The sequence below is a fragment of the Podarcis melisellensis genome (genome assembly GCF_964234715.1).
Source record: "Podarcis melisellensis genome assembly, chromosome: 5".
Taxonomy (NCBI): Eukaryota; Metazoa; Chordata; class Lepidosauria; order Squamata; family Lacertidae; genus Podarcis; species Podarcis melisellensis.
In genome coordinates, this window is record NC_138537.1 from 49,659,709 (window position 1) to 49,687,368 (window position 27,660).

The window sequence follows — 27,660 nt, forward strand, 5'->3', positions numbered from 1 at the left end:
TGGAGAAGAAAACATTCTCACACTGACAGAATTATCCCCTGAGTGCTATGTTAAATACAACCCAATATATTTAAGTGTGAAATTGTTACTGCGTAGTATATAATAGGCATGTTGCATGAACCTTAGTGTCTTACTTAAGCAAACTATAAGTACAAATTTCTAGTTTGCAAAATTAAAATTTATCATTTTTTTTGCTGGAATACATATCTTAATTTTAGAATTCTAGCATAAGCTCTTGCTATTCTGATGTACATATTTTATATTATTGTGCTACAGATATTCTCTTGTAAGTAGTTGTTTTAAAACAAAAGTCCATTATTATATTTATGTGATAGGAGATCGTAAACCCAGTGAGTTGTTATATGACATTGTCAAGGTCATCACATTTTTTTAATTAACGTGTACATCTGGAATTTTGTAGGTGTATTTTAGAACATGAATTGTTGCCAGTTAGCATGTTTATCAGATATGTTCTTGCTCTTATCATTGCTAGTGCTATTTCTGCATCCAGTGTGGCATTCACAAGGTTATTTTAAGCCCTAATGCACATTCATTTCACATCAACAGTTTAGAAATGGCCTGTTGGATTGCTGTATGAGGAAGTGCTTCTTGACAGAAATACTTTGGTAGAAGGCCAGTTTGCTGCTATTGTGTAATCTTTTCAGTGCAGATTGAATCCAACTGCATCCTCACAAAGTAGAATTTTACATTTGATATATTTGGAAAGGACCCCAATAGTCATCTAGACCAACCCTCCGCAATGCAGGAATCTCAACTAGAGCATATATGTTGATATAAGTGTTCTCAAATCAGAATTACTTTTTTCCCTAAATTACTGAGACTGATGTTTGATCTGGAATTAAATAAATGAAACGCAAGTTTGAAGTGCTAGGATCAAGCTGCTGGTGTGCATTTCTGCTTTGGCTACTGTATTGTGTGACGAGAAGGTCTGTGAAAGCATTTGGCAAGCACACTACTCAGAAACTACCATTGAACAAGCTCTTTGCACAATGTTAACTGCATGTTTTCTTGTATGAATATTTTCTCCATGATACAGAGTGAATGTTGTGCTCAAACAGCAGCCTTTCTGTTAATGTTTGAAGTGGCACTACATACTGCTACAGTTCTATATCTGATCTGTAGAGATTTTGTAGTTTGGTATCCTTTCCTTTTCTGTTAAAGCCTTCGTGGACATGTTGTCTATTCCTTTTTTTAAAAAAACTGATCCTATGCATGCATACTCAGCACTAAGGACTTCAGTGTGCGTAGGACTATAGCTTTTGTATACTTTATAAGCAGCAGACAAAATAATTATTAAGATACATCTTTCTTGTGAGTGCAGACCAAGTTGTATTCATCTGCCATATCACCAAGTCTAGGTAGTAGAACAGGAAGGAATAGTAGAGATCTGGGAACTCTAGTCTGCACACTAAATCTGTATCTCATTTTCGGTTCCATTTTTTATTCCAGAGACAGAGCAATGGTATTTAGACTCTCCATTGCAGAACTTGTCCTGAAGTCATGAGCATGTCTTCAGAGCCTGACAACAAGCTGCCAGGTTTTGTGAGGATTACATCGTGCACTTATTCTTACTAAATCCCTAGCTCAGAATTTAAACATTGATTCCAAGCTTGGATGAAAGAGTACTGGACTACATCCAAGATGGAAATGTTTTGCTATCCTATTTCAGACCCTATTGAAAGCAAAAGGGGTGCAGTTGAATTCAATATCAATAAGAAATTAAAGTTCTCTGTTCCACTTGGTATGTAATTAAATGCAGTGCAGTTTGAAGAGTTGGAATTGTTTATCTTATGTGTGGGAAGAGGCCTTGAAATTAGATAGCTATCACCTTCCACTGGGTTCTGTCTGTTAACAGAGCAGACTGCTAGAATCTTATTTATGGTAATGTTCTGTCAACACTACATAACAGAAGGGTAGGGGAAATTCTTGTGAGATTTTCTGTTTTAAGGAGCTAGATGGGTGATATAACTATTTTTTAAATAAATTAGCTGTCATTAGAAAGTTGAAATAATTATTTTTCTTTTGGGAAGGAAAGGGCAGATTGGTTAAATCTTTGAAACATTGATATCATTTGCTTGCAGATGGAGGGCTGGGTGGAAGTGTTTTTTCTCCTTCTTAAATTTGCACCACTATTCACTGATAAGACATTACTAGTGGTATATTAGGGACGCAAGTGGCGCTGTGGGTTAAACCACAGAGCCTAGGGCTTGTCGATCAGAAGGTTGGTGGTTCAAATCCCTGCGGCGGGGTGAGCTCCCGTTGCTCGGTCCCTGCTCCTGTCAACCTAGCAGTTCGAAAGCACCAAGTGCAAGTAGATAAATAGGTACTGCTCTGGCGGGAAGGTAAATGGCGTTTCCTTTTTTTTTTAATAAGATATTTATTAGCATTTTCACAAGTTTTATAAAACACAAAAATAACACAAAAAAGACTCAACAAGTAAAATCAAAAATACATATAAAAAAGAAAGAAAAAATCGAAACAACAAACAAAAATCACATATATAACTTCATTCCCTTATATTCGTGAAAATAACTTTCCCGACCTCCTCATACCTCTCTTTACTGCATTCCATTCTCTAATTAAATTATCTTCAACAAATCCTTCCCTTAATTTTAATTAAGTTTCTTAAAATTTCTTTTCATATTACATAATAATTACAGCTAGCAACCCCTTAATTTCATTTAAGGTAAATGGCGTTTCCGTGTGCTGCTCTGGTTTTGCCAGAAGCAGCTTAGTCATGCTGGCCACATGACCCGGATCCGAGCTGTACGCCAGCTACCTCGGCCAGTAAAGAGAGATGAGCGCCGCAACCCCAGAGTCATCCGCGACTGGACCTAACGGTCAGGGGTCTCTTTACCTAGTGGTATATTTGCTCATTAACGTTTAACAGTGCCGTTTTTTTCATACCATTTTTCAATACTTATGAAATGAGTTCAAGGTTACTATCGTGTTTAAACTGTTAGAGTAATTTAAGACTGATGATGCCACAGTTGATTGGACAGTATTTTTTTTTAATAACAATTCAATCCTAACCATGTCTATTCACATTTAAGTCCTACTACATTCATTGGGGCATACTCCCAGATAAGTGGGATTAGAATTGCAGCCCAAATTTCTACATGTAATGAATTAGAACCTGTGTTTAATGTTAGGGCTCAGCCCAGTAGACATGTGATTTCTATAAAAATGTGCTAAAAGCCTTTCCCTCAACACTGATTAACAACAACCAAGTCCCATTCCTGGGATTAGGCATTCCCTTACACTCTGAGTGCTAGCATTCTGAAATTAATTACTGTGCCAAGCACAGCCTTGCAAATAAACCCACAAGTTACTAGTTTAGCAGAGGAGGTATTAAGGGCTTCATTCCTTCTCCAGCAGCCTAATGATCAGGAGGCTTCTCTACTCTTGCAGTCTGCTTGGTTCTGCAGGAGACAGATGGAATATTTTGTTACTGGTTTTTATTCACCCTGTAATGAGTTTATATTGGCATGTATTTTAAAAATGGGAAATTTCACAAAAGTATCAGCGTATCATAATTCCACACTGTCAGTTTAGTTCCTTAGGAAAGCAGTTCATGGGGCATTGAGACATAATAAAATAATGAACGTTAGATACTGGTGTACAGCTGACACACAAATGGTCCTTGGAAGATGTGTATTGGCTTATAGAAAATAGAATACTTGGATTTTAGTGAGTGAATACTTTGAACAAGTTACTATATTTAGCTGACTGACAAAGAATTGGAAGTTTTTTTCATCTTTTTTCTTTTTGTTTCTACTTTTTCTTTTTCTCTTTGCTTTGGTAATTATAAAAATATACTTTGTATTGGGTATGAACTTTTGTATATCTTTTGATAAGTGTCAATAAACATAAAAACATTATAAAACTAGAAAGGGTAGTTTGGTTACATGAAACTTTTCTGGTGTAGATTTTCATATGGTATCTTAACTGCTTGAGAACATAGGTTTTTATCAACATTATTTACTTATTTAAAATATTTATAGCCTGCCTTTCCTTGTACAGTCTCCAAAGCAGCTAACAGCTTTTGTTTTTGAAATCAGCATCTGTATTTTAGCAAAACATAAAACCATGGCTAAAATAACCACTTCGGTGAAATGTAGATTGAGGTTGGTGTGGAGTAGCACATTAGTTCCTGTTCCTAGAGTGATGAGTAGCTTCACGGATTACTGGTTAATTATATGCAACATTTATTCATATGTGAAACATTTAATGCAGAATGTTAATTTGGGTTTGTTTCTATGCTAGGTTTGCTTGGCAAGGTTTCAGTGATATATTTACATTTATAAATATATTTAAAAAGTAATGAAATGAAACCAAATAATGATAACTGAATTTTAGAAATACAAGCTTGACTCTCTGGAAAACTCAATTCCAGGAATGTTGGCATTGTGAGGAGGTACAGTGGTGCCCCGCAAGACAAACGCCTCGCAAAACGAAAAACTCGCAAGACGAAAGAGTTTTCCGTTTTTGAGTCGTTCCGCAAGACGAATTTCCCTATGGGCTTGCTTCGCAAGAAGAAAGCCCATAGGGAAATCTCCGGGGACCTCTTTTAAATGCTGGCGGTGGGGAGGAAAGCCTTTCGCCCCCCTCTGGCCTTCAGAAGAGGTCCAGGAAGGCCGGCGGGGGGCCGAAAGGCTTTGCTCCCCACCGCCAGCATTTTAAAAGCGGTCCGGGATAGCAGGGAATTGGGCTGCGCTTTCCCATTATCCCGGACCGCTTTTAAAATGCTGGCCGTCGGGAGCAAAGACTTTTGCCCTCCGCTGGCCTTCAGAAGAGGTCCTGGACCTCTTCTAAAGGCCGGCGGGGGGCGAAAGTCTTTGCTCCCCCCTCGCCTGCCTTCCCGGGACAGCGAAGACTTCTCCGCTGTCCCGGGCGATCTTAAAATGCTGGCGGGCGGCAGCGAGGCCTTCGCTGCCGTCCCCCAGCATTTTAAAAGCCCCCGGGGGCTTTTAAAGAAGTCTCCGCTGTCCCGGGAAGGCAGGCGGGGGGGAGCAAAGACTTTCGCCCCCCGCCAGCCTTCAGAAGAGGTCGAGGACCTCTTCTGAAGGCCGGCGGAGGGTGAAAGTCTTTGCTCCCCCCCCCCCGCCTGCCTTCAAAAGCCATCGGGATAGCGGAGAAACAGCAGAGAAGTCTCCGCTGTCCCGGGGACTTTTAAAATGCTGGGGGTTTGCAGCGAACGCTTCGCTGCCGCCCGCCAGCATTTTAAGATCGCCCGGGACAGCGGAGAAGTCTCCGATTTCCCGGGGGCTTTTAAAATGCTGGGGGACGGCAGCGAACGCTTCGCTGCCGCCCGCCAGCATTTTAAAATCGCCCCGGGACAGCGGAGGCTTCGCTGCCACCCGCCAGCATTTTAAAATCCGTTGTCCCGGGGGCTTTTAAAATGCTGGCGGTCGATAGCAAAGCCCTTCTGTCCCCGGAGCTTGCGGGGCGGGAGGTGGGGAGAAGGGCTTTTCTCCCCACTGCCAGCCTTCAGAACAGCCTTCTGAAGGCTGGCGGTTCAAAAAAAGCCCTTGCCGCCCCCCAGACCTGGTCTGAAGGCGGTTTCCATAGGAACGCATTGATTGATTTTCAATGCATTCCTATGAGAAACCGTGCTTCGCAAGACGAAAAACTCGCAAGACGAAAAAACTTGCGGAACGAATTAATTTCGTCTTGCGAGGCACCACTGTAGTAACATACCTGCAATCGAACTAGGAAAAACTTTACAATGTTGTTTTGATGCTTGCTCTGGTCATTGAAGGCTGAGTGTTCTCTAAGATTGGTGTGAACTGCTGACAAATGGCTGACCATCAGGCTGGATTGCAGTAGCACTAAACATTATAATAGGCCATCTATCATTGCAGATAAATGCTTTTATGATTCCTCAATTCTTGCAAACCTATTCTTGATTCCCTTCTTTACCCCTTCTCCCATAGGTGATGGTTTCATTTATTTAATGGCCCTTTTTCTCATTCAGTTGGGATCTTTGATATGTTCTTCCTTGTGGTCATAGATGTACAAAGCAATAACAGTGAAATGTTGTGCATATCTACTCTAAACTAAATTCCATAATGTTCAGTGGAACTCAGTCCTACTGTGAGGATTAAAACCTGAGCTTCTGAACTGTCCCCCCTCCCCCATATGCCGAATAACTACAAAATGCTCTAGTCTAGAGTTCCATATAACCATTTAGGGAACTTGCCTTTGATCCAGCCTTATCTGCACTTTAATATGTGTGTGTGTTTTATCTGTGCTTTCAGATGGTCTCCTTGTAGTTGGTGTCCATTCAGCAAAATTTCCAAATGAAAAGGTTCTGGATAACATCAAAAGTGCTGTCCTTAGATACAACATCACTCATCCCGTGGTAAATGATGCTGATGCAACTCTTTGGCATGAGCTAGAAGTATCCTGCTGGCCAACCTTGATCATTGTTGGACCTCGTGGGAATATGCTGTTCACTCTGGTTGGTGAAGGACACAAGGACAAATTATTTCTATTTACATCCATAGCCCTAAAGTATTATAGAGAACAAGGACAAATCAATGCTAATAAAATTAGAGCACAGCTCTATAGAGACTATTTGCCACCTTCGCCTTTGCTCTTTCCCGGCAAAATTACAGTGGACAACTCTGGGGACAGATTGGTAATAGCAGATACTGGACATCACAGGATTTTGGTTGTCAGGAAAAATGGTCAAATTCTGCACACTGTTGGAGGTGAGGAGAACTTAAATGTAGGAAAGCCTTTCATATTAGCTTTTATGCTGTCATGGCAGATCTTGAATTCTGTGCCGCTGGTACCCTTCCTAGTACTATACTGGTAAAAGTGTTATTAAAACTGTTTTCCATGCAGAGTGTAGCAAGTTGTCTGCCACAAATTAATTGTTACTTGCTCTGGGCTTCCGACTAGGTACGGTAAATACTTTTAATTCTGTTTTTATAGCTGTGTAATGCCTTGCAAAAGTTGAAACTTTAGGTTTTGCTGTAAAGAAAATCCTTGTAATTGCAGCTGGTTTGTTTTTATTGTATTTCCTACAAAATATTATTTGGAAAATGTACAAATCATATTTCAAGAGCATTTGCACAAGTACATTTTAAATATGGATATTCTTTTACAATAACATTTTCCTTGAAGAAGATAAATGGCAAACTCTTAAATAATTAAACAATGCAGGGCTCTCTAATTTCTAAAATTGGGTAAAGGTTTGCTCCTGAACTCTATCAGCTTTTACGCTTACATATCGTTAATCTTTTGATGCAAATTCTAATTCTGCTGATTTCTTTTTTGTTTTGTTTTCTTTTCAGGACCAAACAGTGGAAGAAAAGATGGGACATTTTCAGAAGCATTATTCAGTTCTCCACAGGGAGTGGCTATAAAGAACAATATTATTTATGTAGCAGATACAGAAAACCATCTGATTAGGAAGGTAAACTTTCCTAGATAGAAAAAAAATATAGGAGAATGGCCAAATTTTCTTATGAGTTACATTCGTAAAATGGATGTGAAAGTAACTATGCAACGTCTCTGAAAGTAGAATCTTGTCTAATATTTATAAACATGTTTCCAAAGTACTTGGAACAGACTTCTTTTCCTTTTCACATATGCTTTTAAGGCAAGTTATTAGGTATAACAGTTTAGTGCTTTCCTAAAGAGAATGGAATGCAATAATGCTGTGTGCCATGATTTCTCAGTTCCATTTTTAAGTAATTGCATTTTGGCTCTACAAAACCATGTGTTTTGTCTCCCTTCCCTCTAGGAAATATCTAGAAATATAAGCAAGAGACTATCGTTACTCAGCAGAGCAATGGAATCATAGGGCTGGGGTGAAACTGGTTATCTCATTCAGCTCACTTGAATGCCAGACCCCTTACATGAGACCATATGTATACATCACAAATGAATCTGCACATTATAGTTTGGCCCACATCATTTTGAATTGGAGTGTGCTATGAGCAAGAGCACATAAGATGTCCAAGTCAAAGTTTGTGGCCTAAATCTCTAATAATAATAATAATAATAATAATAATAATAATAATAATAATAAACTGTTACCTTTCCGCCTTGCTACTCAGGCCCCTTACAACTTAAATTATGTAAAATTAGGATTTCAGTATTTACCTTTTGATTTCTGTCCAGGTTATCATGTACTGTTTGTACATGTTTCAATCAATTATAATTTTACAGTGTGGATTAGGCCTGTGAATGTTGAATAACCTGGAGAAGTTCTTTTCAGTGACATTGTAATATTTCCATTGCTAATAAACACCATTATTATTTTTATGGGAATACATTACTTTATCCTTTACCTTTTTCTTAAGACCAGTAACATTTCAGTAATATTTCAAAGGGAATTCATTTAAGAATTAAAGATAGGTCCATGTGAAGAACTATAAAAGACAAATTCAGTTACTCAGCTTCCCCTACCTACCCATCATACTGTATTTCAAATCTGAAGAACATGGAAGGCAATTGATTTGATTTACTAGACTTGTACATCAATCTATTTTTAAAAAGTCTCTGGGCTTTTTATAATATTTATAATGCAATAAAATATGATAAAGGCACATTAAGACAATAGAGAGTAGCATATTTTTTCCAGACTTGATAAATAACATAAAAAGCAAATAAAATTATTCTGATTTCATTCTAGATTGACCTCCAGTTAGAGATGGTGAGCACTGTTGCAGGAGTTGGATTACAAGGCACAGATAAGGAAGGAGGAGCCAAAGGGGAGGAACAGCCTATTAGTTCACCATGGGATGTAGTCTTTGGAACATCAGGTATTTTAATAAAGTTGTAACTGCACACTCTTAACACATTAATCTCACAAGCTGTCAAAAACAAGCAGACTTCAGCAGTTTGAAAGCACCCTTAAGTGCAAGTAGATAAATAGGTACCGCTTTATAGCAGGAAGGTAAACGGCGTTTCCGTGTGCTCTGGACAGCGCTGGGCCCCGACCTCTTAAGTGAGATGGGCGCGCAACCCCAGATTCGGACACGACTGGCCCGTACGGGCAGGGGTACCTTTACCTTTACCTTTGTATGGGATAGAAAAACTGCATCATCTGCATATAATAGAATTGAGATGGGTTTTGTAGCCAATTTAGGGGCATGATACACTGGAGATGTTAGACAATATCATTTATATATAGGTTGCACAGTGCCAGGGCTAGAATACACCCTTGCTTGACTCCCTTTGTGGCTGGTACAGATCCTGTAAGTTGTCCATTTGTGGAGCAGTGTACTTTCAACACAGTATCTTTATAGAAGCATTTGATCAAGTACCGTAGTCTTTTGTCTATACCTCAGACATACCATGGGAGGGCTTGCTGGTCCTGATTGTGGAAATCACACAATATTGATTTCTCGCAAAGCTGCTGTTGCTGTCTAATAAGAACAGGAAGTATTCCCCTGTACTGAGCCACTGCACATGCAGTGAATGCATACAGTCTATTTTGTGAGACAAGAAATGCTTCTAAAGATAAGGAGTTTTTACTTTATAACAGTGGCTATACCCAAGATTTTCTCTTTTGCTCCATCTGTTTGATACTACTAACCCAAAGAAATAACAAGTGAAATTCAGTTAACTATGCCAGCTGTCTATTTGGTAAGGGATTTTTCTTTTTTGTATACTAACGCCAAAAGCCCAGATAGTCAAGCATAAAAGCAAGCAAGGAGGAAAGAGAGGTCCAAATTCCTCCCAGGTGCACAGGAGGAAGAAAGCAAGTTGTGTGTGCATGAGCTTGAGGTTTGCTGTGGCTTGTTCACATCATGTTAAACTAAGTTTAGTGTGAGGTTTGAACATAGAACATTTTGTTCAAACTTTCAATTATGTCCCCTTTTTTATCATGCTTTGTTAAAGTAGCATATTTTACTGCTTTAGGGTTCTTGAACAGAATTTTATATACATAGTTTTGGAGTCTTAGCACTTTATTAATGGTCATGTACATTTCAGCTTTCTGTACCATCTTTTTCTATTTTTATTCAGTGCCACTGAAAGCAAGCAGTGCTAAATGCACTTTTGACTGAAGTGTGAAATGTTCTTGATAGCTCTGTGCCTTTCAGAAAGAAGGCAGCTATGACCCAGGCACTGTGATCTGCATGTATAACATAGATTCCAAAATATATGCATTTTGGTACACAGTTACATCTATTTATAAAAGCATCAGCCAGCACACATAATCTTAAGTAAACTATATTGAAACTTGCAGGGCAACAGAGAATATAGTCCTAATGAACTATATAAGTGAATATTTTATAAAATGTATGCACTGCATGATTGTGTAAAAAAACAACACCTCAAAGTGGTTTACAAGAAGATAAAACAATAAAATCAATTTTAAAAATTACAACTGTACTTCAAACCATACAAAAGTTAAAATACTAAAACGTTAAAATTACCTCAGCTTCCTAAGCATCTGGAAAGGCTTGTCTGAACAAAACATGTTTTTAACATGCACCAAAAAGTGTACAGTGAAAGCTCCTGCTTGATGTCAATAGGTAGGGAATTCAAAAATGTAGGTGCTGTCACACTAAATGACCAAGTTCTTGCAGATGTGGAATGGGTATGGTGTGGCACCTGTAGTAGAACAAATTATGTTGATCGAAAGTGGGGTAAGGGGATCTCATAGGCAAATTGGTTCTAAGTTGTTAATGGCTTTGTTAAGTGGCATTGATAATTTATGTATTAGAAGTGTATGTGGCAGGAGAGAGGTGACAGATTGAGCTGAAATTGAGAGATAGTGAGCCTGTTGCACACTCTGCAAAGAGCTGTATTAGACCAGGGATTGTCAAGCATACCTGACCTCTCTTTAACTGCACGAAAGAGTTCTGCTTAAATGGTGGTGGTGGTAACCTGTACTTCATTTGATCTCTTTTCCCTATACTGTATACAGTTTGCTATTTTGGAAACACTTTTTATCATTATGATTTTTCTTCCTGTTGTGCATATCTGAGAGTTGCATTTTGCCTCCTTGAGTTCTTTTGCTCAGCTGTAATATTGAACTGTGAGGTCCTTGAACTGTGATAGGGTCTCTTGCTTGCTTCAATGGAGATGTGTGGTGGTGGTAGGGGGAACACTGATCTTTTATGTAGCTGGACTGTAACCTAGTGTACAACGTTAAGAGTCACAAAAACCTATTTTTGCGTCTTGCCCCTCCTACCACTCTTATGCAGAAGGTTGCCCACAAGAGAATGTGAGCCTCAGGTGGGAAAAGGCTCCCCATCCCTGTCATAGGTAGAAGTATGATTTAAATTCATCACAGATATTTGTGTTGATTTTGTTTGTCTTCATATTGTCAGAAAAGTTAAGAAAGGGCTAGTTCATTGCAATATCATAATTTGTATGCACTCTGCTTGCAAGTAAATAACTGAACTTTGCTGTAAAACAATTTTCACCCTGCACTTGTATCCTGCAGACAGAAATGTGAATATTTTAAAAGACAATTATTAATAAAAAGTATTTTATTTAGAAACGTACAGTTGCTACATAGCCAAACCTGGTTTCAGTTCCCTACCTGTCTCATCATTAAGTAGTACTTCAGGGAAAATTGAGGCTGATCCTTTGAACCAGGCAGCATTTTAATGGTGATACTTCAGGCTCATTTCACTTGTAAAAGGGCAATTGAACCCATGCCTGCAATAGTTATAAAACTTTTCTGTGTGCCACTACAATTAACTGTACAACAAATCTCTGTAAAGTTCAGCAGACTTTAATTGTTTCTACATTGCCAAGGTCAACAATGAGTAAATCACTTGACAGTGCCATGCATCATCATACTTCACGTTTAAGGAGAGTAATTTATTGCAGCGTTACTGTATTGTGCTATGGTGCAATTGTGTGCCATATCAGTATGTAAATGAGCATTGCAGTGGTACCTCAGGTTACATACGCTTCAGGTTACAGACTCCGCTAACCCAGAAATAGTACCTCGGGTTAAGAACTTTGCTTCAGGATGAGAACAGAAATTGTGCTCCAGCGGTGCGGCAGCAGCAGGAGGCCCCATTAGCTAAAGTGGTGCTTCAGGTTAAGAACAGTTTCAGGTTAAGTACGGACCTCCGGAACAAATTAAGTACTGAACCTGAGGTACCACTGTACTGCCTCATTTCTGTAAAAACAGGTTGATTACACTTCTGTGAAATTTCTATAAAATCAAGTTGAGTAGAATCCTTCAAGACTTTCCCTGGAGGTGAATTTAAATCCTACTTGCTTTAATATGTATGCTGATCTTATTCATTGAATTAGTGTCGCTGTATTGATAAAGAATTTGTTTCCAAAATGAGAAATCAGGTAATGCAAATATATTAATCACCATTTTGTTAACATAAACTCACCTAAAGCACTTTATACCAAATAAAACTGAACAATTCGAGCAATCAAGCAACAGTATTGATAAAAATAAGCAACTGACCCCCCAGCAGTGTTCAATACACTAGATTTTATTTCATGCAGGGAAGCAAAGGCTCTTTGGCACACTGTAACCAGGCCCTAATTTTAGGCTGTAATGTGGTGGAAAGAGAACAGTGGAAGGATGTTGATAAACTTTGTTAACATTAGAGCTATTCAATCTGGAGTCTTAAAACAAATAAGTAGAAATAGCTGCTGTTTCTGGTCATGTTTTTACTTGTTGAAAGTATGTTTACCCACTGTGTACAGAGGAATAGCTTGGGATGCAAACTGAATGCTTGAAAGATTTTAATGAAATCTCTTATAGGGCAGTTCCTTTCTCTAGGAGAGAATGAATATAGAGAAACATACCTGGCTCTTCCAGTAGCCCTGTGTGAAAGTCAATGTGTGGTGTCACTGTTACTAACTTTGGATTTTAAAAATCCAGTTTCAAATCTCTGCTCAACTATGAAGTCAGGGAGTGGCCTTGGGAAAGTTACCGTCTCTCAGTTTAAACTACCTACCTTTGTGTTGTGAGGCCAATACAACCTCACATGGCATCTTGAGTTCCCTAGAGGAAAAGTGAGATGTTAGTGACAGCTATTATTATTATTATTTAGACCCTATCAGTTTGCAGTTTCCCTTGTTTGTGATCCATATCTGTTGTCCAAGAGAGATGGGAGAATGAGAAACAAGCCCGATTCTCTTTGAGGTAGCAACCTGTGTCAGATTTACAACTTCAGATTATCGTTAGGCAGTGGCGTAGCGTGGGGGGTGCAGGGGGGGCGGCCGCACCGGGCGCAACATCTGGGGGTTAGGGTTAGGGGGCGCAAATCCACGGGTTAGGGGGCGCAAATTACTTGCCTTGCCCCGGGTGCTGACAACCCACGCTACGCCACTGTCGTTAGGGCTCACTTAATGGAATGTTATCTATATGTGTTCAAAAAATAAAGATCTCCACACAGATGAAATGTTCCAGAGAGACTGCAAACCATAACCATTTCCCCAGATTTAGTTTTTATGTCAAGGGATGTTTTGTATGGTGCAGCGTTCCATCATGTTTAAAGTGATGCAGCCCCTGGCATAGGTTTACTAGGTAGGTCAGTCCTTTGTTTCCCTGGCCTGTTGTGTTAGGCCTACTAGGGAGACCCCCACCCCCAAGTAACTAGGATGGGCTGCTGCACACTATTGATAGTGGAGAAAGCTGGACCTATATATTGCCTACCTGAGTCAATCCATTTATAGAGAAATTGTTATCTTGGAATTCTTAGATAGAATGAAAATGACTCTTTTTTTACAGGGAAGGTAAAAGGAATGCAGTTATGAGGACTATTAATCCATCACTATCTGCATTTTATTGTTGATTCATCTTTACAGTGGAGCTGTAATTGCAAAGCAAAAATAAATGCTTTGATACTGCAAACAGCGCTGGCAATGAGAATGTATATTCCCTAATAAGGATAAGCTGTTGCTTTGAAACTACTCCTTAGCTGGAATGTGGAGTTTAACTGCACAAAAGTGAAGGAATTACTTTATTATTTTTATTAGGGTAGCTGTTTCAAAGTAAAAGTGCTTTAGGTAAATCCATAGAAGGATTGTAAAGTGTAACTGGGGATTCTACTAGCATAGTGAGAGACATGTTTAAGTATAATATTTTGGTTTCCTCTGGGATTTTTCAATAAGGCTCATCTGTTGTATTAAAAAAAAAATCTACAGTATGTCCACTTTAGATTAAAAAATAACATTTCTTGCTCATGGGCCAGATGAAACTATTTTGTAATAAGCTTATTGTTTAAACTAAGGGAGACTATATAAAATACTTCTGTATTTTAGTTCTTGTTTTGTAGACATTGAGCAAAGCCAATTATTTCCCGGATTTTTGGACTATTAATGGCTGTTGTGTTATAGTAAGGCCTTAGTCCTTGCCATATCCTGCATGTGATTATAAAAGCAGTGAGAATCTCAATATAACTCTGTTCAGAACTATGGAATACAATGAGTGTTTTATAAAATATCTGAGGAGGTACAGCTATATATGGTAATTGTTTTTCCTTCCTTCCTTTCTTTAATATAGCACATATTAAATACAGTTTCTTTTTCTTTCTTTGCTCAGTGACAAAAGCCATACAAGTTTCAGTTTTCTGTTTGATTTTTTAAAATGTTCTTTGCGTCACTTCTTGTGATGGAATGCATATTTTGAGTCACAAAAGACTCCTTTTTGTTCCAAAATCTCTCAGGAAATATAGTAGGAAATGTACTCTTTCTAGGATCTCTTGCAGAAGTAATTTTCTTAGAGGAAGATCTGACTAATTTTTTATTACTACATAGCCATTTTTATGGAAAGACACTACTTTGTATTTAAAATGCTTCCATAAAATGTAAAATACAATGATTTTTTATCTTGATATGCATATTTAACAATCTGCCTAGAAATCTGAACAGTGATTTTAATTATCTTAACGCTTCCTAGGCCAGGTGTATGTTACAATTTTCTGTACCTCAGTGCTATATTGCAATAGATATAAATTTCTATACAGTAAGAAATCCTAAAATTACAGGGAGGGGGTAGAATTTTTATAAGTGAAAAGAAATACCCATGATTTGTATTTGGAGAGCTGTAGGAAGGTGTAAACAATGGAAACATTTCTAAACTCTGATTTGTCCAATCTCTCTCCCCTGTCCCTCCATGGCTTCTTCCTGAAATGACTGCTGCCAACCAGCAAAATACAGTAGACCCTCGGGTTACGTTACTCTCGAGTAACATAAACTTCAGGTTGCAAGAGTGGCAAACCCGGAAGTACTTCGCATGCGCAGAAGCGCTCTATCGCACCGCGTGTGTGCGCAGAAGCGGCGCCTCTGGCTGCAGATCTTTTGGTGTGCGCTTGGACCCCCAGAACAAATTAAATTCATATCCAGAGGGTCCACTGTAGAGACAAAAGAATAACTGATTTGTCCACCTCTTCTGTTCCCCGATTTGTCCAATCTCCCCACTCCCTCCCTGCATGGTTTCTGGCCAAAAATGGCTGCCACCAACGAGCAAAGCACAAAAGAATCACAAAATGTGTTCAGACTCTGGCTGTTCAGATATCTGAATCAGCCATGCATATAATGAGGCTTGGATTAGTGAACTTTCACATAGCAAGCGTTCAGAAAGTGGGACCTGCCTGTATGGTAATATATTGTTCACCAATAACAACCTACAGGAGTTGCAAGGGCAGCCCATGTTGACTGCATGACAGTATTTTTATTTTATTTCAAAGCAACTGGTAGAAGAATAGCACGTACTGCAATCCTACGTTGTGCTATAAAATAATGAAATACTGGGCAGCTTTGTGTTGTATTGAGTGTAGTACTTACCAAAAAGGGGGCAACTTTGCTTTTTTAATCTCTGTAAAGATCGCAGATATCTCCCTTTGTGCAAAATAGGCACCTTTAGTTTATAGAGCCTCATAATTGTATTTATCAAGATCCTGTGACATTTTGATTGGTAATTGGAACAGATGTTAGATCATGCCTATAAACTGGCAAACTGGAAACTTTGTCTTCTTCTCTTTTGTTTGTTTTTCCTCTAGAGCAGGGATTGTCAGCTGGCAGTCTGTGGCTTAGATACAGCCCCTCAAGCAGTTTTTAATGACATATTTGTGTCCAGTACAGTGTTATGACTGAGTGCACGTGCTGCATACCTATCAGATTCCAACTGCCAACTTTTTTATAGACCTGACAGCTGTTTGGAATAATGTGGCATCCATTTTCATAGAAAATTGACCATCCCTGCTGTACAGGGAAATCAAGTACCGGTAGGTGAATATCTTCTTCAGATAATATCGTTACCATAAATCTCATTCAAGATAAAATATAATTTGAGGTAGCCTAGTTGTATTAAAAATTTAGAGTATTCAGTTTAGCCCAAGGATAGGAAACCTCTGGCCCATAGATCAGATTAGGCCCAGCACAGATTCCAGTTTGGTCTGTAAGACCGCTTTCCCCAAATGATGTCTACCTGCCCCATTCCTGACATCACCTGTGATGCCAGGTGTTGTACAGGAAGTGGCGTGGCTGGAAAGAATCGGTTGGGAGCAAGTGAGACTTGCTGTCAGGATCAGTTAGTTGATCAGTGCTTAAAGGAAACTCCACTTGGGATGAGGTTCAGCTGTGCTACGAAGTTCCTGATCGGAAACTCCAAAGCACAATCATTCTCTGCCCAAGCAGACTTGCTGATAGGCACTTACAGCAAGCCTTGCTTGCCAAGGAACAGCTGGGAGTGCACTTTTAAGGCTCCCAGTTTTTCCTTAGCAACCATGTCTCTTACCTACCCACAAAGCAGGGCTTGCTTTAAGCACAAATATTCTTTTGCATCTCCAGCTTGAATTCTAGCTGGCAATACAAAGGTTGTTCATCTGCAAGCACAGCTTGCGCTGTGCCCACAAAGGAAATACGTTCCTTTGCATTGCCAGTTTGAATCGAAACTGGCAATGCTATGGATCTTTCTCTGTTGGCACACCCCTGGTTTTGCCTGATTAGCTGAGAGTTGAAGAAGAGGAAAGCGTATCTTAGTTAGCATTCCATATGTGATCAAAGAATAAAACCACTGAATTGTTTTCTTTCATGTTTATAGAATTTTAAGCATGCTTACTTTACATAAAATTTGTCTACTGTACTTTTGCATGTGACACCACAGCACTAACTGACCTTTTGAAGAGAAAGTTTGCATCAATAAAATTTGAGGAAAAATAAAATACACTGACATCTCAATCTTTATGCATGTTTATTTGAAAAAAAAAAGCCGTGCTGATTTTTAGTGGACTGTATTTTCAAGCCAGGGTGCATAGGATTGCTGCACTTGATAACGTATTTCAGTTATCAAGCCCAAATGTTAGTTCCTAAAAGTGTCCACCAGAATGCACTCTGCTTTCAAATGAAGCATTATTATAAATAAATGTGTTCATTACCTTTCAGGGGGAAATCCTGTTTGTTCAGGAAAGGAAGGATCCTGAACCCATAACTGTTCTTCATAAATGCTTATTGGATATTTGTAAGATAGAAGTTCAGGATCTTAATAGAGGTGTGCAATAGAAGATTAGAATGTATCATATAGCCTAAACAATGGGAAATGGCTTTAGAATCTATTTGGATTTTTTTTTAGTTGAGATTGATCCAGCAAAGATTAATATTTTGGGTATATTGAACTTCATTGTCCAATTGCAGATAGATGCTGGAGGTGTAATACTGAAAAGAAGAACTTTTTGCATTTAAAGACTTTGAAGTTATGCATAACAGAACTTAGTACAAAGTACCTTTCTCTTTCCATATCTCGTCCTATTGGCTCATGTCATTGCTTTTACTGGCCAAGAATGACTGTGGAGGTTTTGACCTAGGTTTCCAGAGGAAATTATAATGACTTTCTCTCCCTTCCTTTTCCTGTACTCACCCCACAAGGGAAAAGGAAATTGTGCTTCTAAGAAGAGTGGTTTTCTTCTTAGTTCTGCTATTGAATGACACATTTTACCAAGCTTTGACAGATGATGCAATCTCTGACTAGAACTTTCTATATTTGTGCTTTTGAACCTGTGTGACATAAACATTTAGGTTTCTATAGTGAAATATTGACTCATATCTTAGATGCCCAATCAGTCACTGCAGATATCATCTTATCAGGAGGCCCATTCTGCCCAATACAGTGTCATGACATCTATTTTGAAATTCCTTCCCACTGAATATTAGGCGCCATCCCGGTTGTCTTTTCAGTGCCTGCTGAAGACCTTCCTCCTTCAACAAGAGTTTAAGGAGAGCTCATTTCCAGTTGGTTTCTGTATTGGAATTGTTTTTATATATTGGAATTGTTTTGTTGCTTGTGTGTTTGCAGCCCTGGTGTCCTTTGGGAGGAAGGGTGAGGTATAAATTTAATAAATAATAATAATTGTGTGGCAAAGAGTTTGCAAAGATTTCTGAATTCTGAAGGTTTACACAGATTTACAAATTAACTTTCGTTATATATTTTCCACATCTTCCACAATGTTAAATACCATTGTATACTCGTTTTTGTTTTGGCAGTTTTCTTTATATCTACTGAAAAGCATGAGCCTCTTACAAACAAAACTTATACTTCTTTTTTGACCATTTGCCCTTCCATTCTTATATTTATTCCATCCCCCCCTGTACATTCAATAACACCAACGTATGATTATGTTATCTTACTGAATGGCTGAATATTTGAAAAGTGTTGGGCTGGGTGGTTGTTGTTTTTTAATGCAAAATGTGAGAAAAGCTTCCAACAAGGGCTCATCCAATGTTAATCCTTTTTTATAGTTTCATCAACTCATGAAGATGATGTTCTGTGGATTGCCATGGCAGGAACACATCAAATCTGGGCACTCATGTTAGAATGTGGAAAACTACCAAAAGGAAGGTAAGCTAGAATGTTATGTTTAGAAACACCAGGTCAATAATTGGTGGGTGGAATGTGTAGACTGACTAGGTGGGGTTCGAGAATAAGAATAAGACCTGAGAGACGAAGGTTCAACTCCTCACTTGACCATGAAGATCAGTGGGTGACCTTGAACCAGTCACTGCATCTCAGTCTAACAACAGGATTGTAGAGATTAAATGAAGAGGAGGAGAACCGTGTGCTCCTACAGAAGAAGGTGGGATATAAATGCAATAAATATTAGGCATCACGTCTTGCTGTACTTTTCTGTATTTACATTTCTTCATCTTTTACTTCATTATCCAAACAGTTCTGATCAATCAGCACTTGGTTCATAAACGCTCTTGCTTCCAGCGAAGCAAGTGTATTTGTTGGTCAGTAGTTTTTGCTTAGTATACTTAGAAAAGCATAAACAGAGGGGAAAGGGGACAAGGCCTGCTTGTTTTCCCAATGAAGCATTTGAAGCAGGAAAGAAAACTGATTACTTCAAAATGAGTAAAAAGCAAAAACGGAAGATTTTCCTCTTTATTCTAGGTATCCAAGTTTTTTACAGTAAGTAAAAAACTTACTGTATGGGGGGGGGGGGACAGGCTGCGTGTTCAAATAACAAGGCAGGACTCACGGAAATGCCCATTTCTCCCCTTTAGTGACTTGAAAAAAGGAACCTGCCTTCGGTTTGCTGGGAGTGGAAATGAAGAGAACCGAAATAATGCATATCCCCATAAAGCAGGCTTTGCCCAGCCTTCTGGTCTGACTGTTGCTGCTGAAGAGCCTTGGAACTACCTTTTTGTAGCAGACAGTGAAAGCAGCACTCTGCGCACCATTTCTCTGAAAGATGGAGCTGTGAAACACCTTGTAGGAGGAGAAAGAGACCCAATGGTAAGTTCTTGCTGTTTGTTCCTATTCCTACTCAAGTTGGATTTAACAAGATGCCCAATAGGGATGTGGTGTGTAAGCTTATTTTGTATGACTCTTCATGTCTTATACAAGTTATTAAAGCAATTGTTAATATAAACTTGATCACTGTGGTAGTGCTCCTTCCCTGTCATTCCAAAATGTTAACTTCATAACTTTAACTGCTGATGCTTTTATTGTGCTTTTAATTGATAGTTTGAAGATCCATCATGTTCAGCAAGAATCTTAGTTTATTTGCGCTAAATAATAATAATAATTGAACCAATTTAATAATTGTATAATTCTTTCTCTGTATATATATATATGCTTTTGAAAAAAGAATTTATTTGCCTTTGGTGATATTGATGGAGCTGGAATAAATGCAAAGCTACAACATCCCTTAGGAGTAACCTGGGACAAGAAAAGAAATCTCCTTTATGTTGCAGATTCCTATAATCATAAGGTGAGCCTGCATGGTGCATTATTTACTGCTTGAGTTTCATTTCACCAACTTTACTACAAAGTTAAGTTTTAGATATTCAGTAAAACTGTTATTTGGAGTTAAAAAACAAATTATAATTCATTTATGTATGTTATAACAGTTGATTTTTTGTCAACTTCTGCTTTTTGTGGAAGATGCTTTTGATTATATGGAGAGGCAATAAAAGTGCTAAGACTGTATTCCTATTTGCTTATATGGACCCCCAAGACAACGTCGGGAATCAGATTTATGACACCTAAAAGCAATAAAGCTGTAGACAGAGTGGTAGAAGGTGGCTGGCTAATTTCTTTTCTAATGTTTACTGAGAAAGTTCTGGACAATTGCACAGATGACTGAAAAATTGCATTCCCTCTTCCCTAGGTTTGCCTGATGATGCAAACCCAAGCTTTTTCAGCTGTGTACTTAGTCATGTTCATAAAAAGCTGTGGAGTCATTGTAAACATGGGTCACTTGTAGATATTACTGATGTGGTGATCCAGATCTATGGTAATGATGGCTGCAGATAGCTGGCACGGTCATATGCACTTTGACAAAAAATGCTTTGACAAAAAATGGCACATCTTCAGGAAACATGAAAAGGGCTTGCATTTTGGCACTTCTTTTCCTGCAGAAATTTTGGGAGTCACTTATTAATAGTATCTTTTTCATAAACACCTAAGAAAGTGACTTTATGAGTATGTCAAATCCCTCAAACTGCTAATAAATAACACTTGAATATCTTATTACTGGCCTATAATGCCGTAGCAAGCAAGAAGTTTGTTCAGTGGCCCAGTTTACACTTCATTGTAGATGTTAGTTGCTGGTATACCATGAACATGCCTGACTTGGTTGTTTTGGTCCTCCCTGTTCATATTGAGAGGAAACAACAATGAATGAGTTAGCATTATGTCTGAACCAGGGGTCTTTCTTTGTTTTGGTCCCAACAAGCCACAGTCAGTAAGTCAAGAATAAACCTTGTCTACAGATCATAGTATGTTGGGAGTGAAACAAACCACACTTCGTGATACAGTGGTACCTCAGGTTACATACGTTTCAGGTTACAGTCTCCGCTAACCCAGAAATAGTACCTCAGGTTAAGAACTTTGCTTCAGGATGAGAACAGAAATCGTGCTCCGGCGGTGTGGCAGCAGCAGGAGGCCCCATTAGCTAAAGTGGTGCTTCAAGTTAAGAACAGTTTCAGGTTAAGAACGGACCTCCGGAACGAATTAAGTACTTAACCTGAGGTACCACTGTACTGGAAATACTAGCTCCCCCTCTGTGATAGCAGGACACTTAGCAGGCAGCATTTTCTCTAATTGTGACACTGTTCCCTACTTTACTTTCTTCAGAATTTTATCATCAGTAGTATAGTAAAAATAAGTACACGATTCTGTTTTATTATTTACAAAGTTCCTCATGCTTTGCTTTTCTCTAGATTAAATTTGTAGATCCCAAGATGAAGAATTGTGCTACATTGGCAGGTACAGGAGAAGCAAGCAATGTCATCGGTTCCAGCTTCACTTCCTCAACTTTCAATGAACCCGGAGGCCTGTGTGTTGAAGACGGAGGTCGTTTGCTCTATGTTGCAGACACAAACAATCATCAGATAAAAGTGCTAGATTTAGAAACCAAAATTGTTTCACTGGTAAGCCACCTTTATAGAACTTTATCTGGGATTTTCAACTTTGGATAAGTTATTATAGTTGGGTCATCTTTCATCAGATATCCTAATGCTACTGCCCAGATAGCATGAAGCATAGCAGTAAATACAATCTCATAGTGTTTTATAATGATCTGGCAAACTGAACAGCTTTTGTGTTAAGGATATCCTGTTAGGCTTAAAATAAATGTTCCATCTGTTTTAAGAGGTTGGAAAGGATACTAGTGCAATTAGAGTAAGCAGAGATACAGAAACCTCAGCTTTCATAGCACTGTTCAACTTGGATATAGGAGACCTGATTCAAGTCTCATCTTAAAGAGCAGCCTTAAGCACCATGTATTCTCTCTGCTTGATGTCTGTTCCCTCCTCCCCCAGTAAAATGAAAATAATAGGTCCTGCTTGTGAAAATAAATGAGATAAAACACTTATAAAACATGTGCAAAGTGCTTCAAACTATTTATCAAATAATAGGCCCTCTGTTCTTGGCACAGTAAGTTAACAGAGTCCTGCAGATCAGGTGCTTTCTTCTAAAAACATAGGAATTACACCAGTTCTCATGATACTGAACTCAGGAATTTCTCCTTCCCATCCCCATTACTAACTAGGCCAGTTTCTCACTGACATTCATGTCCAGCTCATAATGGTCATGTCCAGCTCATAATGGTCTTGATCTAGTACTAGAACTTCACTTTCCCAGTGAAGTCTGGGAACTTAAGGATAAAGTCTTCACCACTGCCAGCTCTCCTTGCCACTTCAAAGAAAAAAGAAAAGACTGGGTCTGGCAGAACTCCAAAGCAGCACACTTGTTCCTTCATAGGAAGTACAACCTGTCTGGAACCAAAGTCTGGACACCACAACAGATACCTAGAAACAGCAATATAAGACTTGTCCAAGGCAGAATTAGTCATCATAGTGTGATAGTTAAGGCTTACTAAGAGTAGACTCATTAAAATGAATGAACATGCTATGTTTGGTCCATTACTTTCAGTGGGTCTACTCTGGGTAAAACTTAATTACCGTATTTTTCGCACCATAGGGCGCACCGGACCATAGGGCGCACCCAGTTTTTTTGGGAAAATAAAGGGGAAAAAATTATTTCCCCCCCCCCAGGCGCGGGGCTGGGGCGGGGGAAGCTCGAGCTTCCCCCGACCCCAGCCCCCAAACAGGCAGCTCTCTGTAAGCCGTGGGAGCACTCCCGCTGCTTGTGGAGAGGTCCGCGAAGCCTGGGCGCGCTGAGCTCAGCGCGCGCAGGCTTCGGCATGCTGGCAACTCTCCGCAAGCAGCGGGAGTGCTCCCGCTGCTTGCGGAGAGGTCTGCCAAGCCTGGGCGCGCTGAGCTCAGTGCGCGCAGGCTTCGGCATGCTGGCAACTCTCCGCAAGCAGCGGGAGCGCTCCCGCTCCTTGCGGAGAGGTCCGCGAAGCCTGGGCGCGCTGAGCTCAGCGCGCGCAGGCTTCGGCATGCTGGTGGCAACTCTCCACAAGCAGCGGGAGCGCTCCCGCTCCTTGCGGAGAGGTCCGCGAAGCCTGGGCACGCTGAGCTCAGCGCGCGCAGGCTTCTGCATGCTGGCAACTCTCCGCAAGCAGCGGGAGCGCTCCCGCTCCTTGCGGAGAGGTCCGCGAAGCCTGGGCGCGCTGAGCTCAGCGCGCGCAGGCTTCGGCATGCTGGCAACTCTCCGCAAGCAGCGGGAGCCCAGCGCTGGGCTCCCGCTGCTTGCGGAGAGGTGTGCGAAGCCTGGAGAGTGTGAGGGGTCGGTGCGCACCGACCCCTCTCACTCTCCAGGCTTCAGCGAAAGCCTGCATTCGCACCATAGGACGCACACACATTTCCCCTTCATTTTTGGAGGGGAAAAAGTGCGTCCTATGGTGCGAAAAATACGGTACCACCTTTAACTTTCATTAATTTCTCGATGGCCTGGCACATACCAGCTTTTGCATAGGGCTGGGATATTAACACCATACAACAGCTCTGGTCCTACAAGATTACTGATAGGCATGAATTTGTCACATAGTTTCTAGGATGGGGATCAGGTTTTCAACCCTTAACCTTTGGTAAAGTTATCAGATTTCCATCATTGTTTAGGAAACATATGAAGAAGCATCAATGACAAACTTGTTTAAATAAATTAACCCAGCTTTTAACATGGGAGATAAACAAATAAGACTGTTCAGTGTACTTCACGTAAAGAACTATAGCCAATATTACAGCCACCTTCAGGTTCTGACTCTGCCTTACTTACATATAAGTATTTTTTCCAAGTTGTGCCGGTTACTTTTCTGATAATTTGGGTTTTGTTTTATATACCTCTATATATTGTTGTACACTGTCATGATATATGAGTGAGTAGTTTATGAATATTTTTATAAATAAAATTTTGTACGGTAAAACTATTCAAAGGAATGGTTTTATCCATATGACACTCATCAGCTGCTACTGATACTTCCTTAACAAATTCCTTAACAAATTCAAGTGAATTTTCTTGAACTAATGGAGCTAAGTATCTGTTTAGACTATAAAGCATTTGCATCTAAACAAGTCAAAACTGCCAAGAGAAGTAATATTTATTTATTTACTCGTTTGTTTGACATGAAAGCTGACAAATACACTGGAAAAGTATAAATTGTGCCAGATTCTGTAAAATCTCCTTTATAGTAATTTGTAACAAGCAGCTTTTGTTTAAAACATTGTTCATGGCATCTTAAGATAAAGAAAAAACAGTATTTGAATGGGTAGCCATCTTGGTGGCCTCCAGATGTTGTTGGACTACAGCTCCCATCCTCCTTTCCACTGGTCCTGCTAGCCAGGGATGATGGGAATTGTAGTCCAACAACATCTGGGAGCCCAAGACTGAGAAAGGCTGCTTTATAGTGTTGGGAATCCACCTCAATTTATGCATTCTCACTGCCTATCAGAAGTTTCCCCAGGCATTGTAATGGAGTGTGGTGCCTCTTCTTGGCCTTCGTTCTCTGAAATAAGGGATCAGGCCTAAGGAAGTTTTGTAGATTTCACAGTGGTTGTTATTATTGTATTTTCTATATAGTAACAATATCAAACTGTTGGCTGTGACTTTTCCAAGTCTTAGAATATGACATTATACTTCAAAACAAATGAACTTTCCTTTCTGTTTCTTTGATAGCTACCTCTCCAGAATGCCAACACCGGAGACATTCAGGATGGTCCATCTGTGCAAAAGACTGATAAGACAAAATTACCAAAGCTGCCTAAATCTGCTCCAAATCTTCAGCTACCTTCACTGACTGTGAGCCCTGGCCAGGCACTTCAATTTGCACTGAAACTCAGCCTTCCTCCAAATACCAAACTGACAGAAGAAGCGCCCAGTTCATGGTTTCTCACATCAGAAGGTAAGGGACCTCAGTTGCTTTTTAGTGTAAATATCTGTTGAGTTTTTTAATGCTCTTTTAGCCAAGCTGTCACAGTACATTTATTTTCAAATCAGTAGGCTATGTCAAAAAGGTAAATCACTATGTAGCTTTTCTGTTTTGTAGATTTAACGTAAAAAGATCCCATACCTGTTGGATAAAACCAGATTCTGGTCAGACCTATTTGCTTTCATTCAAGATGAAATTGCTGTAGTTTCATCATCAGAATTGTTATGGGCCATAATGTTATCTTCTAATGTTTCAGATAAATTGCCAGTTTAGGACTGGTGCCCTTCTGCTAGCGGAAAGTTTCTCCCACTCTTAAAAAAACCTCATTTTTGACAAAGCAGAAGAGCACTGGGTGAGGAAGGTGACCCTAGATCTGGGGAAGTTTCTAGATTTGCTTAAACTCTTGTGTAAGACTTTGTACACGCTCATTATAAAGACTTATTTATGGACCACTAGGGTTTATACACCACAGCCCATCTTTTCCATATTCACTGTTTTTTATACTGTAACACTTATATGTTCTCATATTCCATTGCAAAAAGTGTGCAAAAGAATAGCACTGGTGCGTTTTCCCCTTCTGTTCTTGATTCTTTGAATCCCAGCCCACATATTTTGCTTACCAAAATATTATTTTATGATTGAGGTTTCACAAAAGAAGAAAATACACCATTCAAATTAAGATAAAACTCGTAACATAGTGACGGGATACCTTTTTTTCTAGGCAGTGAGTGGCTGCTTCATGAACAGGACACATATGGAGAAATTGAGGACATTTGTAAACAGCCTATAATCCCATTGCGAATACCCATGAACTGCCTATCATCTGAAGTTGTACTGTCAATCAAAGCGTGCCTCTATTACTGTAGCAAGGACAGCAGTGCCTGCATGATGAAGGGAGTCTCATTCAACCAGACTTTCCACATAGCTAATTCAAGCCAAGGTAGAACATCTCTGATTGAGCTTATATATGCATTTTAACTAAGCCAAAGCAAACAAAAAAAGCACTTATTTATGTTTTATTTACTACTGCCTACTTTTAAAACAGAAATAAATTGTTTGTTGATTTGTGATTTTCCCCTTCCCCCACCTTTTCACTTCTGGTCTTCCAGCAGAGTGTAACAAATTTAGACATGTAGTTTGGTGCCAAGTTCACCTTGAAAGCTTGTGGAAAATAACTCTGATAAGTGTGATCAGATGAAGTAGAAACGCATTGTGCTGAATCATGCAAAATGTAATAAAATTCTAGTCCTTTATTTCTTGCAGCATAAGCAATAAATGCAGAAGTGGGTTTGAGTCATTGTGTGAATAGTGGATAATCTTAACAAGGAACCCAATACTGTAATATCATATAGGAAATTTGCTATTAAGTATGGTCAGATTCATTTGGAGCTAAACAAAAGCCTAAGTGTATTTTTCTCCTGGAATAAATGGTTGAAATGTGGATATATATTTTTCTTGATTAAAAACAGTATGTTTTCCCCATAATATTTTGTATTTAAGGAACTGGTGTATTCTGAAATGATCCTAAAGTGAGCTAGGCTTATTTTTTATGCAAATAAGCTCAGTTATATAAAACTAACTTATGCCTTATGTTTTCTGGACAACAATTTATGAGAGGTCCATGTTTGTTTTCTACTACCTATCCACTTAGCAGTGGCATTCTGTATTTTTTTGCTAACTGCCATGTCTATTCACATATAATTGTGAAAACTTCAGTATTTAATTATTTTAGGCTAATTATTTTATTATTTCCTAATATTAAGATTTCTTGTTCAGATTTTTGGCAGTGCTGTGTTAAAACCAAATGGACATTGACCACACTTTGTATCTATGCCAGACTTTATTCAAAGCTATGGACATGTTTCCTTAGCACCATTATGCTTTACAAAAGGCATTTCAGTTTTTGATAGCATCACTTAGATTTATATGTTACTTTGAAAGTCTTGGGGCATCATTATCATTGATTTGTTAATAATACTCAAGTTCTTCCAAGAGGCCATTAAAATCATTGTTCACCAAAATTACTAGTTGCTGGAGTCTATGATGGATTTAACACAAAGCTCAGTGGAAGTAAATCAATAATACTTGCATTTGGTTGCCACCAGCCTTACATAAAGAAAAGCAAAAATGTTAAACCCGAATAAACACAATTGTAAAAGGCTTTTCAAAATAAGCATCTTATATATGTTTGAAGAGACAGATCTGGATACACATATGCACAATGATGTGCACCGAAGTGGCATATCTTCCTGTGCAAAAGCTATGAAAAATCATATTTAATATACTTGGAGCAGCATGTTAATTGTAATGACCATTCTTCTGAACTACTTCACAGCTTCACTAACACTCGGAAGTTAAATTGCTAGAATACTGGTCTGAGACTTTTCCTGCTCTAAAACTATCTTAAGAT

General features: G+C 39.1%; 1 protein-coding gene across 1 annotated transcript in view; it reads left to right on the forward strand.

Moving 5' to 3' along the window:
- NHLRC2 (NHL repeat containing 2) overlaps window positions 1-27,408 on the forward strand; it is a 31,610-nt gene extending 4,202 nt beyond the window's left edge. Inside the window, exons 3-11 of the mRNA XM_081912162.1 lie at window positions 6,282-6,737; window positions 7,326-7,447; window positions 8,672-8,801; window positions 18,712-18,811; window positions 19,477-19,708; window positions 20,064-20,186; window positions 21,640-21,849; window positions 24,998-25,223; window positions 25,972-27,408. Of these exons, the coding sequence (XP_081768288.1) occupies window positions 6,282-6,737; window positions 7,326-7,447; window positions 8,672-8,801; window positions 18,712-18,811; window positions 19,477-19,708; window positions 20,064-20,186; window positions 21,640-21,849; window positions 24,998-25,223; window positions 25,972-26,228 (1,856 nt within the window). The 3' untranslated portion in view covers window positions 26,229-27,408. The remainder of the gene's footprint in view (window positions 1-6,281; window positions 6,738-7,325; window positions 7,448-8,671; window positions 8,802-18,711; window positions 18,812-19,476; window positions 19,709-20,063; window positions 20,187-21,639; window positions 21,850-24,997; window positions 25,224-25,971) is intronic.
- Window positions 27,409-27,660: the final 252 nt, after the last annotated feature.